Source organism: Zalophus californianus, chromosome 4 (assembly GCF_009762305.2).
Source record: "Zalophus californianus isolate mZalCal1 chromosome 4, mZalCal1.pri.v2, whole genome shotgun sequence".
NCBI lineage: Eukaryota > Metazoa > Chordata > Mammalia > Carnivora > Otariidae > Zalophus > Zalophus californianus.
Genome location: NC_045598.1, coordinates 25,750,274 through 25,762,670, shown reverse-complemented (window position 1 = coordinate 25,762,670; position 12,397 = coordinate 25,750,274). Strand labels below are relative to the sequence as shown.

Below are 12,397 nucleotides of genomic sequence, written 5' to 3'. Positions count from 1 at the left end.
TGTATCCTATGACCTCACTGATATGAGGAATTCTTAATCTCAGGAAACAAACTGAGGGTTGCTGGAGTGGTGGGGGTTGGGAGGGATGGGGTGGCTGGGTGATGGACATTGGGGAGGGTATGTGCTATGGTGAGCGCTGTGAATGGTGCAAGACTGTTGAACCACAGATCTGTACTTCTGAAACAAATAACGCAATATATGTTAAGAAAAAAGAAAAGAAGAAGAAGATAGCAGGAGGGGAAGAATGAAGTGGGGTAAGTCGGAGGGGGAGACGGACCATGAGAGACGATGGACTCCGAAAAACAAACGGAGGTTTCTAGAGGGGAGGGGTTGGGGGGATGGGTTAGCCTGGTGATGGGTATTAAAGAGGGCACGTTCTGTGTGGAGCACTGGGTGTTATGCACAAACAATGAATCATGGAACACTACATCAAAAACTAATGATGTAATGTAGGGTGATTAACATAACAATAAAAAATGAAAAACAAAAGCAGGGTCTTTTTAAAAAATTTTTTATTGTTATGTTAATCACTATACATCATTAGTTTTTGATGTAGTGTTCCATGATTCATTGTTTGTGCATAACACCCAGTGCTCCACACAGAACGTGCCCTCTTTAATACCCATCACCAGGCTAACCCATCCCCCCAACCCCTCCCCTCTAGAAACCTCCGTTTGTTTTTCGGAGTCCATCGTCTCTCATGGTCCGTCTCCCCCTCCGACTTACCCCACTTCATTCTTCCCCTCCTGCTATCTTCTTCTTCTTTTCTTTTTTCCTAACATATATTGCGTTATTTGTTTCAGAAGTACAGATCTGTGGTTCAACAGTCTTGCACCATTCACAGCGCTCACCATAGCACATACCCTCCCCAATGTCCATCACCCAGCCACCCCATCCCTCCCAACCCCCACCACTCCAGCAACCCTCAGTTTGTTTCCTGAGATTAAGAATTCCTCATATCAGTGAGGTCATAGGATACATGTCTTTCTCTGATTGACTTATTTCACTCAGCATAACACCCTCCGGTTCCAACCACGTCGTTGCAAATGGCAAGATCTCATTCCTTTTGATGGCTGCATAATATTCCATTGTGTGTGTGTGTGTGTGTGTGTGTGTGTGTGTGTGTGTGTGTGTGTGTGTGTGTGTGTGTATATATACCACATCTTCTTTATCCATTCATCTGTCGATGGACATCTTGGCTCTTTCCACAGTTTGGCTATTGTGGACATTGCTGCTATGAACATTGGGGTGCACATACCCCTTCGGATCCCTACATTTGTATCTTTGGGGTAAGTACCCAGTAGTGCAATTGCTGGATCGTATGGTAGCTCTATTTTCAACTGTTTGAGGAACCTCCATACTGTTTTCCAGAGTAGTTGCACCAGCTTGCATTCCCACCAACAGTGTAGGAGGGTTCCCCTTTCTCCACATCCCCACCAACATCTCTCATTTCCTGACTTGTTAATTCTCGCCATTCTGACTGGTGTGAGATGGTATCTCATTGAGGTTTTGATTTGGATTTCCCTGATGCCGAGCGATGTTGAGCACTTTTTCATGTGTCTGTTGGTCATTTCGATGTCTTCTTTGGAAAAATGTCTGTTCATGTCTTCTGCCCATTTCTTGATTGGATTATTTGTTCTTTGGGTGTTGAGTTTGATAAGTTCTTGAGAGATTTTGGATACTTGTCCTTTATCTGATATGTCATTTGCAAATATTTTCTCCCATTCTATCGGTTGTCTTTTGGTTTTGTGGACTGTTTCTTTTGCTGTGCAAAAGCTTTTGATCTTGATGAAATCCCAATACTTCATTTTTGCCCTTCCTTCCCTTGCCTTTGGCGATGTTTCTAGGAAGAAGTTGCTGTGGCTGAGGTCGAAGAGGTTACTGCCTGTGTTCTCCTTTAGGATTTTGATGGACTCCTGTCTCACATTTAGGTCTTTCAACATTTGGAGTATATTTTTGTGTGTGGTGTAAGGAAATGGTCCAGTTTCATTCTTCTGCATGTGGCTGTCCAATTTTCCCAACACCATTTGTTGAAGAGACTGTCTTTTTTCCACTGGACATTCTTTCCTGCTTTGTCAAAGATTAGTTGACCATAGAGTTGAGGGTCCATTTCTGGGCTCTCTATTCTGTTGCATTAATCTATGTGTCTGTTTTTGTGCCAGTATCATACTGTCTTGATGATGACAGCTTTGTAATAGAGCTGGAAGTCTGGAATTATGATGCTGCCAGCTTTGCTTTTCTTTTTCAATATTCCTCTGGCTATTCGGGGTCTCTTCTGGTTCCATACAAATTTTAGGATTATTTGTTCCATTTCTTTGAAACAAGTGGATGGTATTTTGATGGGGATTGCATCGAATGTGTAGTTTGCTCTAGGTAGCATTGACGTCTTCACAATGTTTGTTCTTCCAATCCATGAGCATGGAACGTTTTTCCATTTCTTTCTGTCTTCTTCAATTTCTTTCATGAGTATTTTATAGTTTTCTGAGTACAGATCCGTTGCCTCTTTGGTTAAATTTATTCCTAGGTATCTTATGGTTTTGGGTGCAATTGTAAATGGGATCGACTCCTTGATTTGTCTCTCTTCTGTCTTGTTGTTGGTGTATAGGCATGACACTGATTTCTGTGCATTGATTTTATGTCCTGCTACTTTACTGAATTCCTGTATGAGTTCTAGCAGTTTTGAGGTGGAGTCTTTTGGGTTTTCCACATACAGTATCATATCATCTGCAAAGAGTGAGAGTTTGACTTCCTCTTTGCCGATTTGGATGCCTTTGATTTCTTTTTGTTGTCTGATTGCTGTGGCTAGGACTTCTAATACTATGTTGAATAGCAGTGGTGATAGTGGACATCCCTGCCGTGTTCCTGACCTTAGGGGAAAAGCTCTCAGCTTTTCCCCATTGAGAATGATATTCCCTGTGGGTTCTTCATAGATGAATTTTATGATATTGAGGTGTGTACCGTCTATCCCTATACTCTGAAGAGTTTTGATCAAGAAAGGATGCTGTACTTTGTCAAATGCTTTTGCTGCATCTATTGAGAGGATCATATGACTCTTGTTCTTTCTTTTGTTAATGTATTGTATCACGTTGATTGATTTGTGGATGTTGAACCAACCTTGCAGCCCAGGGATAAATACCACTTGATCATGCTGAATAATCCTTTTAATGTACCTTTGGATCCTATTGGCTAGTATTTTGGTGAGAATTTTTGCATCCATGTTCATCAAGGATATTGGTCTGTAATTCTCCTTTTTGATGGGGTCTTTGTCTGGTTTGGGGATCAAGGTAATGGTGGCCTCATAAAATGGGTTTGGAAGTTTTCCTTCCATTTCTATTTTTTGGAACTGTTTCAGGAGAATAGGTATTAATTCTTCTTGAAATGTCTGATAGAATTCCCCTGGGAAGCCATCTGGCCCTGGGCTTTTGTTTCTTGGGAGATTTTTGATGACTGCTTCAATTTCCTTAGTGGTTATAGGTCTGTTCAGGTTTTCTATTTCTTCCTGGTTCAGTTTTGGTAGTTGATACATCTCTAGGAATGCACCCATTTCTTCCAGGTTATCTAATTTGCTGGCATAGAGTTGCTCATAATATGTTCTTATAATTGTTTGTATTTCTTTGCTGTTGGTTGTGATCTCTCCTCTTTCATTCATGATTTTGTTGATTACGTCATTTCTCTTTTCTTTTTGATCAGTCTGGCCAGGGGTTTATCAATCTTGTTAATTCTTTCGAAGAACCAGCTCCTAGTTTCGTTGATCTGTTCTACTGTTCTTTTGGTTTCTATTTCATTGATTTCTGCTCTGATCTTTATGATTTCTCTTCTCCTGCTGCGTTTAGGCTTTATTTGCTGTTTTCTCTCTAGCTCCTTTAGGTGTAGGGTTAGGTTGTTTATTTGAGACCTTTCTTGTTTCTTGAGAAAGGCTTGTATTGCCATATACTTTCCTCTCAGGACTGCCTTTGCTGTATCCCAAAGATTTTGAACAGTTGTGTTTTCATTTTCATTGGTTTCCATGAATTTTTTTAATTCTTCTTTAATTTCCTGGTTGACCCATTCATTTTTTAGTAGGATGCTCTGTAGCCTCCATGTATTTGAGTTCTTTCTGACTTTCCTCTTGTGATTGAGTTCTAGTTTCAAAGCACTGTGGTCTGAAAATATGCAGGGAATAATCCCAAACTTTTGGTACCGGTGGAGACCTGATTTGTGACCTAGGATGTGATCAATTCTGGAGAATGTTCCATTGGCACTAGAGAAGAATGTGTATTCCGTTGCTTTGGGATGGAATGTTCTGAATATGTCTGTGAAGTCCATTTGGTCCAATGTGTCATTTAAAGTCTTTATTTCTTTGTTGATCTTTTGCTTAGATGATCTGTCCATTTCAGTCAGGGGGTGTTGAAGTCCCCCACTATTATTGTATTGTTGTCAATGTGTTTCTTTGCTTTTGTTATTAATTGCCTTATAAAAGTGGCTGCTCCCATGTTAGGGGCATAGGTATTTACAATTGTTAGATCTTCCTGTTGGATAGACGCTTTAAGTAAGATATAGTGTCCTTCTTCATCTCTTATTACAGTCTTTGTTTTAAAATCTAATTTGTCTGATATAAGAATTGCCACCCTAGCTTTCTTTTGGTGTCCATTAGCATGGTAAATGGTTTTCCACCCCCTCACTTTCAATGTGGGGGTGTCTTTGGGTCTAAAATGAGTCTCTTGCAGACAGCATATGGATGGGTCTTGTTTTTTAATCCAATCTCATAGCCTATGTCTTTTGATTGGGGCATTGAGCCCATTTACATTCAGGGTAACTATTGAAAGATAGGAATTTAGTGCCATTGTATTGCCTGTAAGGTGACTGTTACTGTATATTATCTGTGTTCCTTTCTGATCTATGCTGCTTTTAGGCTCTCTCTTTGCTTAGAGGACCCCTTTCAATATTTCTTTTAGGGCTGGTTTTGTGTTTGCAAATTCCTTTAGTTTTTGTTTGTCCTGGAAGCTTTTTACCTCTCCTTCTATTTTCAAAGACAGCCTTCCTGGATATAGTATTCTTGGCTGCATTTTTTCTTGTTTAGTGCTCTAAAGATATCATGCCAGTCCTTTCTGGCCTGCCAGGTCTCTGTGGATAGGTCTGTTGCCAATCTAATGTTTCTACCATTGTAGGTTACATATCTCTTCTCCCGAGCTGCTTTCAGGATTTTCTCTTTGTCTCTGAGAGTCATAAGTTTTACTATTAGATGTCGGGATGTTGACCTATTTTTATTGATTTTGAGAGGGGTTCTCTGTGCCTCCTGGATTTTGATGCCTGTTTCCTTCCTCACATTAGGGAAGTTCTCTGCTATAATTTTCTCCAAAATACCTTCTGCCCCTCTCTCTCTTTCTTCTTCTTCTGGGATCCCAATTATTCTAATGTTTCGTCTTATCGTATCGCTTATCTCTCGAATTCTGCCCTCGTGATCCTGTAGTTGTTTCTCTCTCTTTTTCTCAGCCTCCTTATTTTCCATCATTTGGTCTTCTATATTGCTGATTCTCTCTTCTGCCTCATTTATCCTAGCAGTTAGTGCCCCCATTTTTGATTGCACCTCATTAATAGCCTTTTTGATTTCGACTTGGTTCGATTTTAGTTCTTTTATTTCTCCAGAAAGGGTTTCTCTAAAAACTTCCACGCTTTTTTCAAGCCCAGCTAGTATCTTTAAAGTCATGATTCTCAACTCTAGGTCTGACATCGTACTGATGTCCGTATTGAGTAGGTCCCTGGCTGACGGTACTACCTCTTGTTCTTTTTGCTGAGGTGATTTTTTTCATCTTGTCATTTTGTCCAGAGGAGAACAGATAAATGAGAGAACAAAATGCTAACAGGTTAACAACGTCCCCAGCAAATATACTCTATACAAATCAGAAAAGACCTGAAACCAGGGGAAAAGAAAGGGAAAGAAAGAAAAAAGAAAGAGAAAAAAAAGAAAAAGATAAAAACAAACAAAAACAGAACAAAACAAAAAAAACAGAATATGATCAAATATGAGCAGGCTAGTGCATAGATCAGTGCCACACACTAGATTTGGGGTGTATTTTTGTCTGTTAGAAGAAAGTGCCTCCTAAAATTTTAAAGGAAGAAAGACTTATATATGTACAAAATAAGGGTTGATACAATGAAGGGATGGAAGATGACTGTAAAGATGAAACTTACAAAAGGTTTTATAAACGGAATTGATAAGAAGTTGTTTGAAAGAAGAAAGAAGATTTAAAAAAAAGAAAAAAGAAAAGAAAAAAACGGGAGAGACTGTGATCAGGCAGGAGACTAGAACAAAGCCATACACTAGTGATTTAGGGTATATTTTGATCTGTTAGAAGAAATTGTATATCAAAATTTTAAAGAGAGAAGAACTTATATATATATGCCAAAAATAAGGGTAACTACTATGAAGGGACAAAATATGACTCTAAAAAGGAAAAATAAAAAATGTTTTTTTAAAAAAGGGATTGATAAGATGTTGGTTGAAAAAGGGAAAAAGAAAAATTCAAAAAAAACAACAAAAAACAGTTAAAAAATTAACTTTGAAAAACTAATGAATCATGGTAAAAAGCCATGAATTCTTTGTGCAGTATTCCCCTAGCGCTGGAGTTCTCCCATTCTCCTTGATCGGTAAACTTGGTCTTGGCTTGCTGGCTGTTCGTGCTGATCTTCTGCGGAAGGGACCTGTTGCTGTGGTTCCCAAATGTCTTTGCCGGAGGCGGAATTGCCCCGCCCTTGTCGGTCTGGGCTAAGCAAGCTGCTCGGGTTTGCTCTCAGGAGCCTTTGTTCCGGGCAAGCTCTCGGTACAGCTTTGGGGGACCAGGGTGAAAATGGTGGCCTCCCACTTTCTGCCCGGAGGAGCTGAGAACTCGGGGCCCCCTCCTCAGTGCGCCCCCAGAGAAAAGCAGTCACTCCCTTGTCCCCGGTCTCCGGCCGCACTCCGTGCTCACCCGGCCTGTGACCGAGCGTTTCTATCTCTGGCACCCGACCCCGTGTGGAGTCTCCAAACCCAGTAGATCCCTGCGGTGCAGTTCCGCGCCGCTCCTCCCGGGGGAGGAAGGGGAGTCTCCCCGGCTCTGCTGCTTGTTGGGTCCCTGCTGGAGGCTCAGTGGCCCGACTGTGTCACTGATCACAGTTTATGGCAACCCCGAGCTGAGAGCCCGCGCCTCGGCTCCGTCTCTGCAGCTGGCTTCCCCGCTCCGATACCTGGGAGCTCTGCTGCACTCAGGCACCCCCGGTCTTTCTGTGACCCCGAGGGTCCTGAGACCACACTGTCCCGCGAGGGTTCCACACCCCCCCCCCCCCCCCGGCTTAGCCACTGCAGCGACGTCCCTCAGCGGAACCGACTTCTAAAAGTTCCGATTTTGTGCTCTGCGGCTCTATCACTTGCCAGAAGCGGCCGACGGAGGCCCCCTCCCCCGCCGTCTATCCTCCCGAATATCGCCTCGGATTCACTTCTCCGCACGTCCTACCTTCTAGCAAGTGGTCGCTTCTCTGTTCAGAGAGTTGTTGCTACTCTCTTCTTCGATCTCCTGTTGAGTTTGTAGGTGTTCAGAATGGTTTGATCCCTATTCAGCTGAATTCCTGAGGCCAGACGAAGTCCAGGTCTCCTACTCCTCCGCCATCTTGCTCCGCCCCCCCCCCCCCCATGTGGTGTCTTGAAAGAGGCCACAGTCCTGGTGCCAGAGAGACTCGGCTGGAATCCTAACTGGCCATCCACTGTATGACCTTAGGGAAGTTACTTAACCTCTCTGAGCTTCCCCGTCCTGTTTCATTTCCTTGTTCAGCAGCTGTTTACTGAGTGCCTGCCATACGCCAAGAGAAGTGGTAGATGTTGGAGGCATTTTCATTTCCTCTGAGCTGAGTAGCCCCGAGGCTCCATCGAGCGCCATTAAACCCTTTGCTTGATGTCAACAGTCCTTTGTCCTTCCCAGCAAGAGAGACTTGCTACCGAGCTTCTGGGTCCAGAGGCAAAGGTATGTTGTTCTAAAAGATGTTCCTTCGGGTGAAACTTACACCTCACATGGAGAACGAACTTCGCAAAGCCCCTGCCTCAGGCGGCAGCTGGATGGCAGAAGGCACTTAGGGCCATGACAGGCTGCACACCACCCAGCCACAGTGACCGAGCAGCCTCTGCCCAGGCTCGCTGCCCACAGACATGGCCCCTGCCCTCATGGAGTTTACAGTCTAGACATTAAATAAGTGACATAACCCATCAATGAATTTGGGAAAATGATTCATTATGGGAAAGTATGTCCTGCTCTGAAAGCATAAGATGGGGGGAAGGGGTTTCTGTATCTGGAAAGATTCTTGAGGAAGTGACACTTAGACTGGCACCTAAAGGCTGAGGAGGGGCCGGCCAGGCCCAACGAGGTAGGGAAGAAGTTTCCAGAAAGAGTAACTGGCACTCTCCAGGTCCTGGAACAGGGAGATGCTTGGTACATCAGAAGAGCTGGAAGGAGGCCAATGTGGCGGTGGGAAGTGGGCGGGGAGAGACTGGTGTGAAGTAAGGCCCTATACGTCTTTATAAGCCACAGGATGTTCTACTCTCATGAGTGACAGTGGGAGTTATTGAAGGTTCTTACAGAGAGGAGGGGTGTTCTCAAGTCTGTGTTTCCAGGATCACTCAGGCTTCTGTGTGAAGAATAATGGGCTGGAGCAGGAGGGATGTTTGGAGACCAGGAGGGAGGCCTCATGGCTGTGGCTGACTTGGACGGTCGCGTGGCTTCACGTGGAGCAGGTGCAGGGTAGATGGGAGACCCGGTCAAGAGCTACTTACAAGGAAGGACGGGTTTTGGTCTCCGGCTAGGTGTGGCATGTGGGCGAGGGGGCTGATGACCCCAGCCCTCTGGCACGAGGCACTGGGTGGATGGTGCCGACACACTGGGAAGGAAATGCCGGAAGGTCAGGGTCAGTGGGCGGAGAGCACGAGGGTGGGCTTGGGTGGCTGAGGTTTGCGAACAGTGTAGGATGTCTGCTTGGGTTTCTAAGACCAGCACCACACAGAGGCCTGAGTCACTGTCTTCCCCCACGACCTGCTCCCCTCCAGCATGGCCGGCTGCTACGCTGACCCGGACTCACAGGCCCGAGGAAACGGGACAGCGTGGACCAGGGCTTGCCACTCCGTCCCTCACTCCTGACACTGCTCCCTTCCCCCATCCCCCCTCCCGGAGTTCCCCTCCTGCCTGACCCTGACCGCTCTTCTTTTCAGGGGCCTCTGCTTCTGCCTGCTGATCATTAAATGTCGCTCTTCCCGGGCCTTCTTTACTCCCGTGGAGCCGCCGTTGCTCTTCATCCCGCTGACTCCCAGCCTCGCAGGCTCCCCGGCTCGTGCTCTCTGTGGGAACCGCCACCTGTTAGCCCTCAGCAGCTCATAATCAGCATGGGAGTGCTGAGGGCCATCACTGTCTCGCAGAGCTGCTTCTCTTTCGCCCCCCGCCTTTACCCAAACAGCATCATAATGCTGCCCTGTTAGAAACCTCCACCTCCTCCTTGCCTCCTCCTCTCCCTCGCTGGCCACTCCCGGGTGGAGACCATGTCCTTTCTCTTCTTCCCTGCCTGGCTCCTGAACCCTTCTGTTCCTTCTCTTCCTCCCACTGCCACTGCCACTCATCCAGGCTTTGATGATTAAGACAACCTCTTCACGCTAAGAGTTGGCATTTGGAAATAGGCTCATTCTCTTGAAATAGATCTTGACCCTGTACAATGACATTGTGAGAATAGTTCAGGACCCCCGGATGAACTCACCTTGACCTCCATCCCACACTGCTTCTGCATATGCAGCTGTCAGCTCAGTCTCTCCAGCAGGACATCCCACATAAACACTCAGCCCCGGGATCCAAAACTGGACTCCTGCTTGCCTTCCCCACCACAAGGTACCCTTCTCCTGGGTTCCCTGTCACAGGAGGTACATTTCATTCATCCAGATTCTCATGCCCCAAACCGGGAGCTCATCCCTCCCAACTGCCAAAGCCTGTAGATTCTGCTTCTTAAATCTCTCCGAAATCAGCGCTCTTCCTGCAGTCCCCATGGCCTCAGCTCTGATGTCATCTGGCTTCCCCTGGACTTTGGTGACTATGTCCTACCAAAAGCATCCTGCCCACTCCCCTGACTCAGACCTCCTCTGTGCCATGGCCCCAGTGATCTTTCTAAAATGCAAACTCAATCATATTCCTTCACTACCTTTGATTCCCAAGATGAAGTGGAAGGAAAAGGAGAACTTAGTACTTGTTGGGCATCTACATGGGCCAGCCACTGGCTGACACTAGGCACTGTCCCGTTAATGATCCCATTCAGTTATCCGAGCAAACCATCGTACAGGAAAGCCAAATGAAGCTGCCAGAATTGAAGCTGGGGAATTGTGGAGGCTGAATTCAGATCTAGGCCTTCCTGACCCCCAAATCCATTTTCTTTCCAATATAGTCCGCTGCTTCCAAATCTTCTTGGCCCAGTGTTCTCTGTCATGTGGCTCCTTTTCCATTTCCAGTACTATCACCCACCATTCCTCTCGGTTTGCTCTGTGATAAGCCATCTAGAACCACTTATCTTAGGCATGCCGTGTGCCTTTGTGCTTCTGGGCTTATGACATTCGTCTCCCTGTTTTCTTAAATGCCGTTCCCTTTCTTCTCTATCTAGAGAACTCCTATTCATCCTTCAAAACCTAGCTCTAAGGGCATTTCCTCTGTTAACTTTTCCCAAACTGACTCACCCAAGCAAAGTAATTTGCTGTTTTATCTGTGTCTTCCAAGTATGAACTGTACTCCTGGGAGATGGGAGGCTGTATTGGTTAAGGGCACAGGCCCTGGAATCAGGCTTAGAATTCCAGCTCCTTCAGTCACTATGAGTTGTGTCACCTGTGGCAAACGCCTGAATCTCTGCATGCCTTGGTTTCCTTAGCTGCAAAATGGGAATGATTCTTTACAGGGTCAAAGTAAGGACTACATGAAATTCATAGCATCGTTAGAATGGTGCTTGGTGTAGTTTAAGTGCTCAAGAAATAAGAGCTTTCATTATTGTCACTAGGCTGCCTCTGGCACACGTTGGAACATGGCTACTGCCTTTCTCCTTCCTTCCCCACGTAGTCCTGCCTCTAACAACACATGCTAAGTGTACTACACTCACTCGCGTGCATACAGGCTCCAGGACAACAGGCTTAGGGTTTGGATGACTTCCTTTACACCGCCCAGCTAGTGAGCAGCAGGGAAAGGATTCAGATTGCCGTCTGCAATAATTCCGAAGCCAGGCCTCTTAACTATTCGATGTCAGAGCATGTTCCCCAGATCATTTTTTTGGAACATCAAGCCTCAACTGGGGCTTTCAGCCAGAGTGGTGTGACTGCCAGGTTGTGTGGCAGGAGGAGTAAAATGCGGTCCCTGCCCTTGGAGGTTCCCAGCGGAGCTCAGAACCGGTGTGGCAGACAGACGGATGAATGGGTCTCTTGGACAGGGCAATGTACCATGTCTACCGTCGGACGTGTTGCAGCCCAGCGGAGAGAGCAGTCCCTAAACACTGGAGGGCATGAGGCTCTCCCAAGAGGCGGCATTGGAGTCGGGCCTCAAGAGGGCATCCTAGGCCAAGGGAGCAGTGTGGGTGAAGGGCAGCAGGCTGACCGTGCATGGCGTGAGAACAGAGTCGGCCCACAGACAAGGGTAGGACGGAGGATCGCAGAGGTCTGGCCAGGCAGCCCTTCTGAGTGTCGCCCCGGGGATCTGTGTTGCGTTTTCGTTTTGTTTCCCCACATTGGAGGCTTCCTAAGATCAGGTGGGAAGAAATGTTCTGTTCCCCACAGCGGTGACCGTGGCAGTAAGGGTGAGAGCTGAGTCCTTCCTTGCTCATGACACAGCAGGATGTGTGGCACCCCGAAGGTGCCCTGAATGTCAGAGTTCAGTCACAGCTCTGTGGCTGTGTGACCTTAAGTAGGTGACATGACCTCCCTGTGCCTCGGTTTCCTCGTCTGTTCAGTGAGGACAGTCAGATCTGAAATTCTCAGAACAGGGCCTGGCGAATGGTAAGGGCGATGGAAGTCTCTGGCAGCTTTATTCTTAGGCCAGGTCGGACTCGGCTCTCGGCCCACCTTGCCTGTGTGTCCCATGCTGGGACCCTTCCTGCCTGTCCTGGGTGAAGCCCATGAGTGCCAGGGCCTGAGAACAAGACCAGCTCACGTGAGCCCCTTGTCTTTGTGCCCACAGCTGACGATGCCTGCGGGGGGACGCTGCGGGGTCAGAGTGGCATCATCTCTAGCCCCCACTTCCCGTCGGAGTACCACAACAATGCCGACTGCACGTGGACCATCCTGGCAGAGCTGGGAGATACCATCGCCCTGGTCTTTATCGACTTCCAGCTGGAGGACGGGTACGACTTTCTGGAAGTCACAGGCACTGAAGGCTCCTCCCTGTGGTAA

General features: G+C 46.5%; 1 protein-coding gene across 1 annotated transcript in view; it reads left to right on the top strand.

Moving 5' to 3' along the window:
- The window catches only part of CSMD2 (CUB and Sushi multiple domains 2), a 594,848-nt gene that overhangs the window by 209,187 nt on the left and 373,264 nt on the right, over positions 1 to 12,397 (top strand). Inside the window, exon 5 of the mRNA XM_027615123.2 lies at positions 12,186 to 12,393. Within this exon, the coding sequence (XP_027470924.1) occupies positions 12,186 to 12,393 (208 nt within the window). The remainder of the gene's footprint in view (positions 1 to 12,185; positions 12,394 to 12,397) is intronic.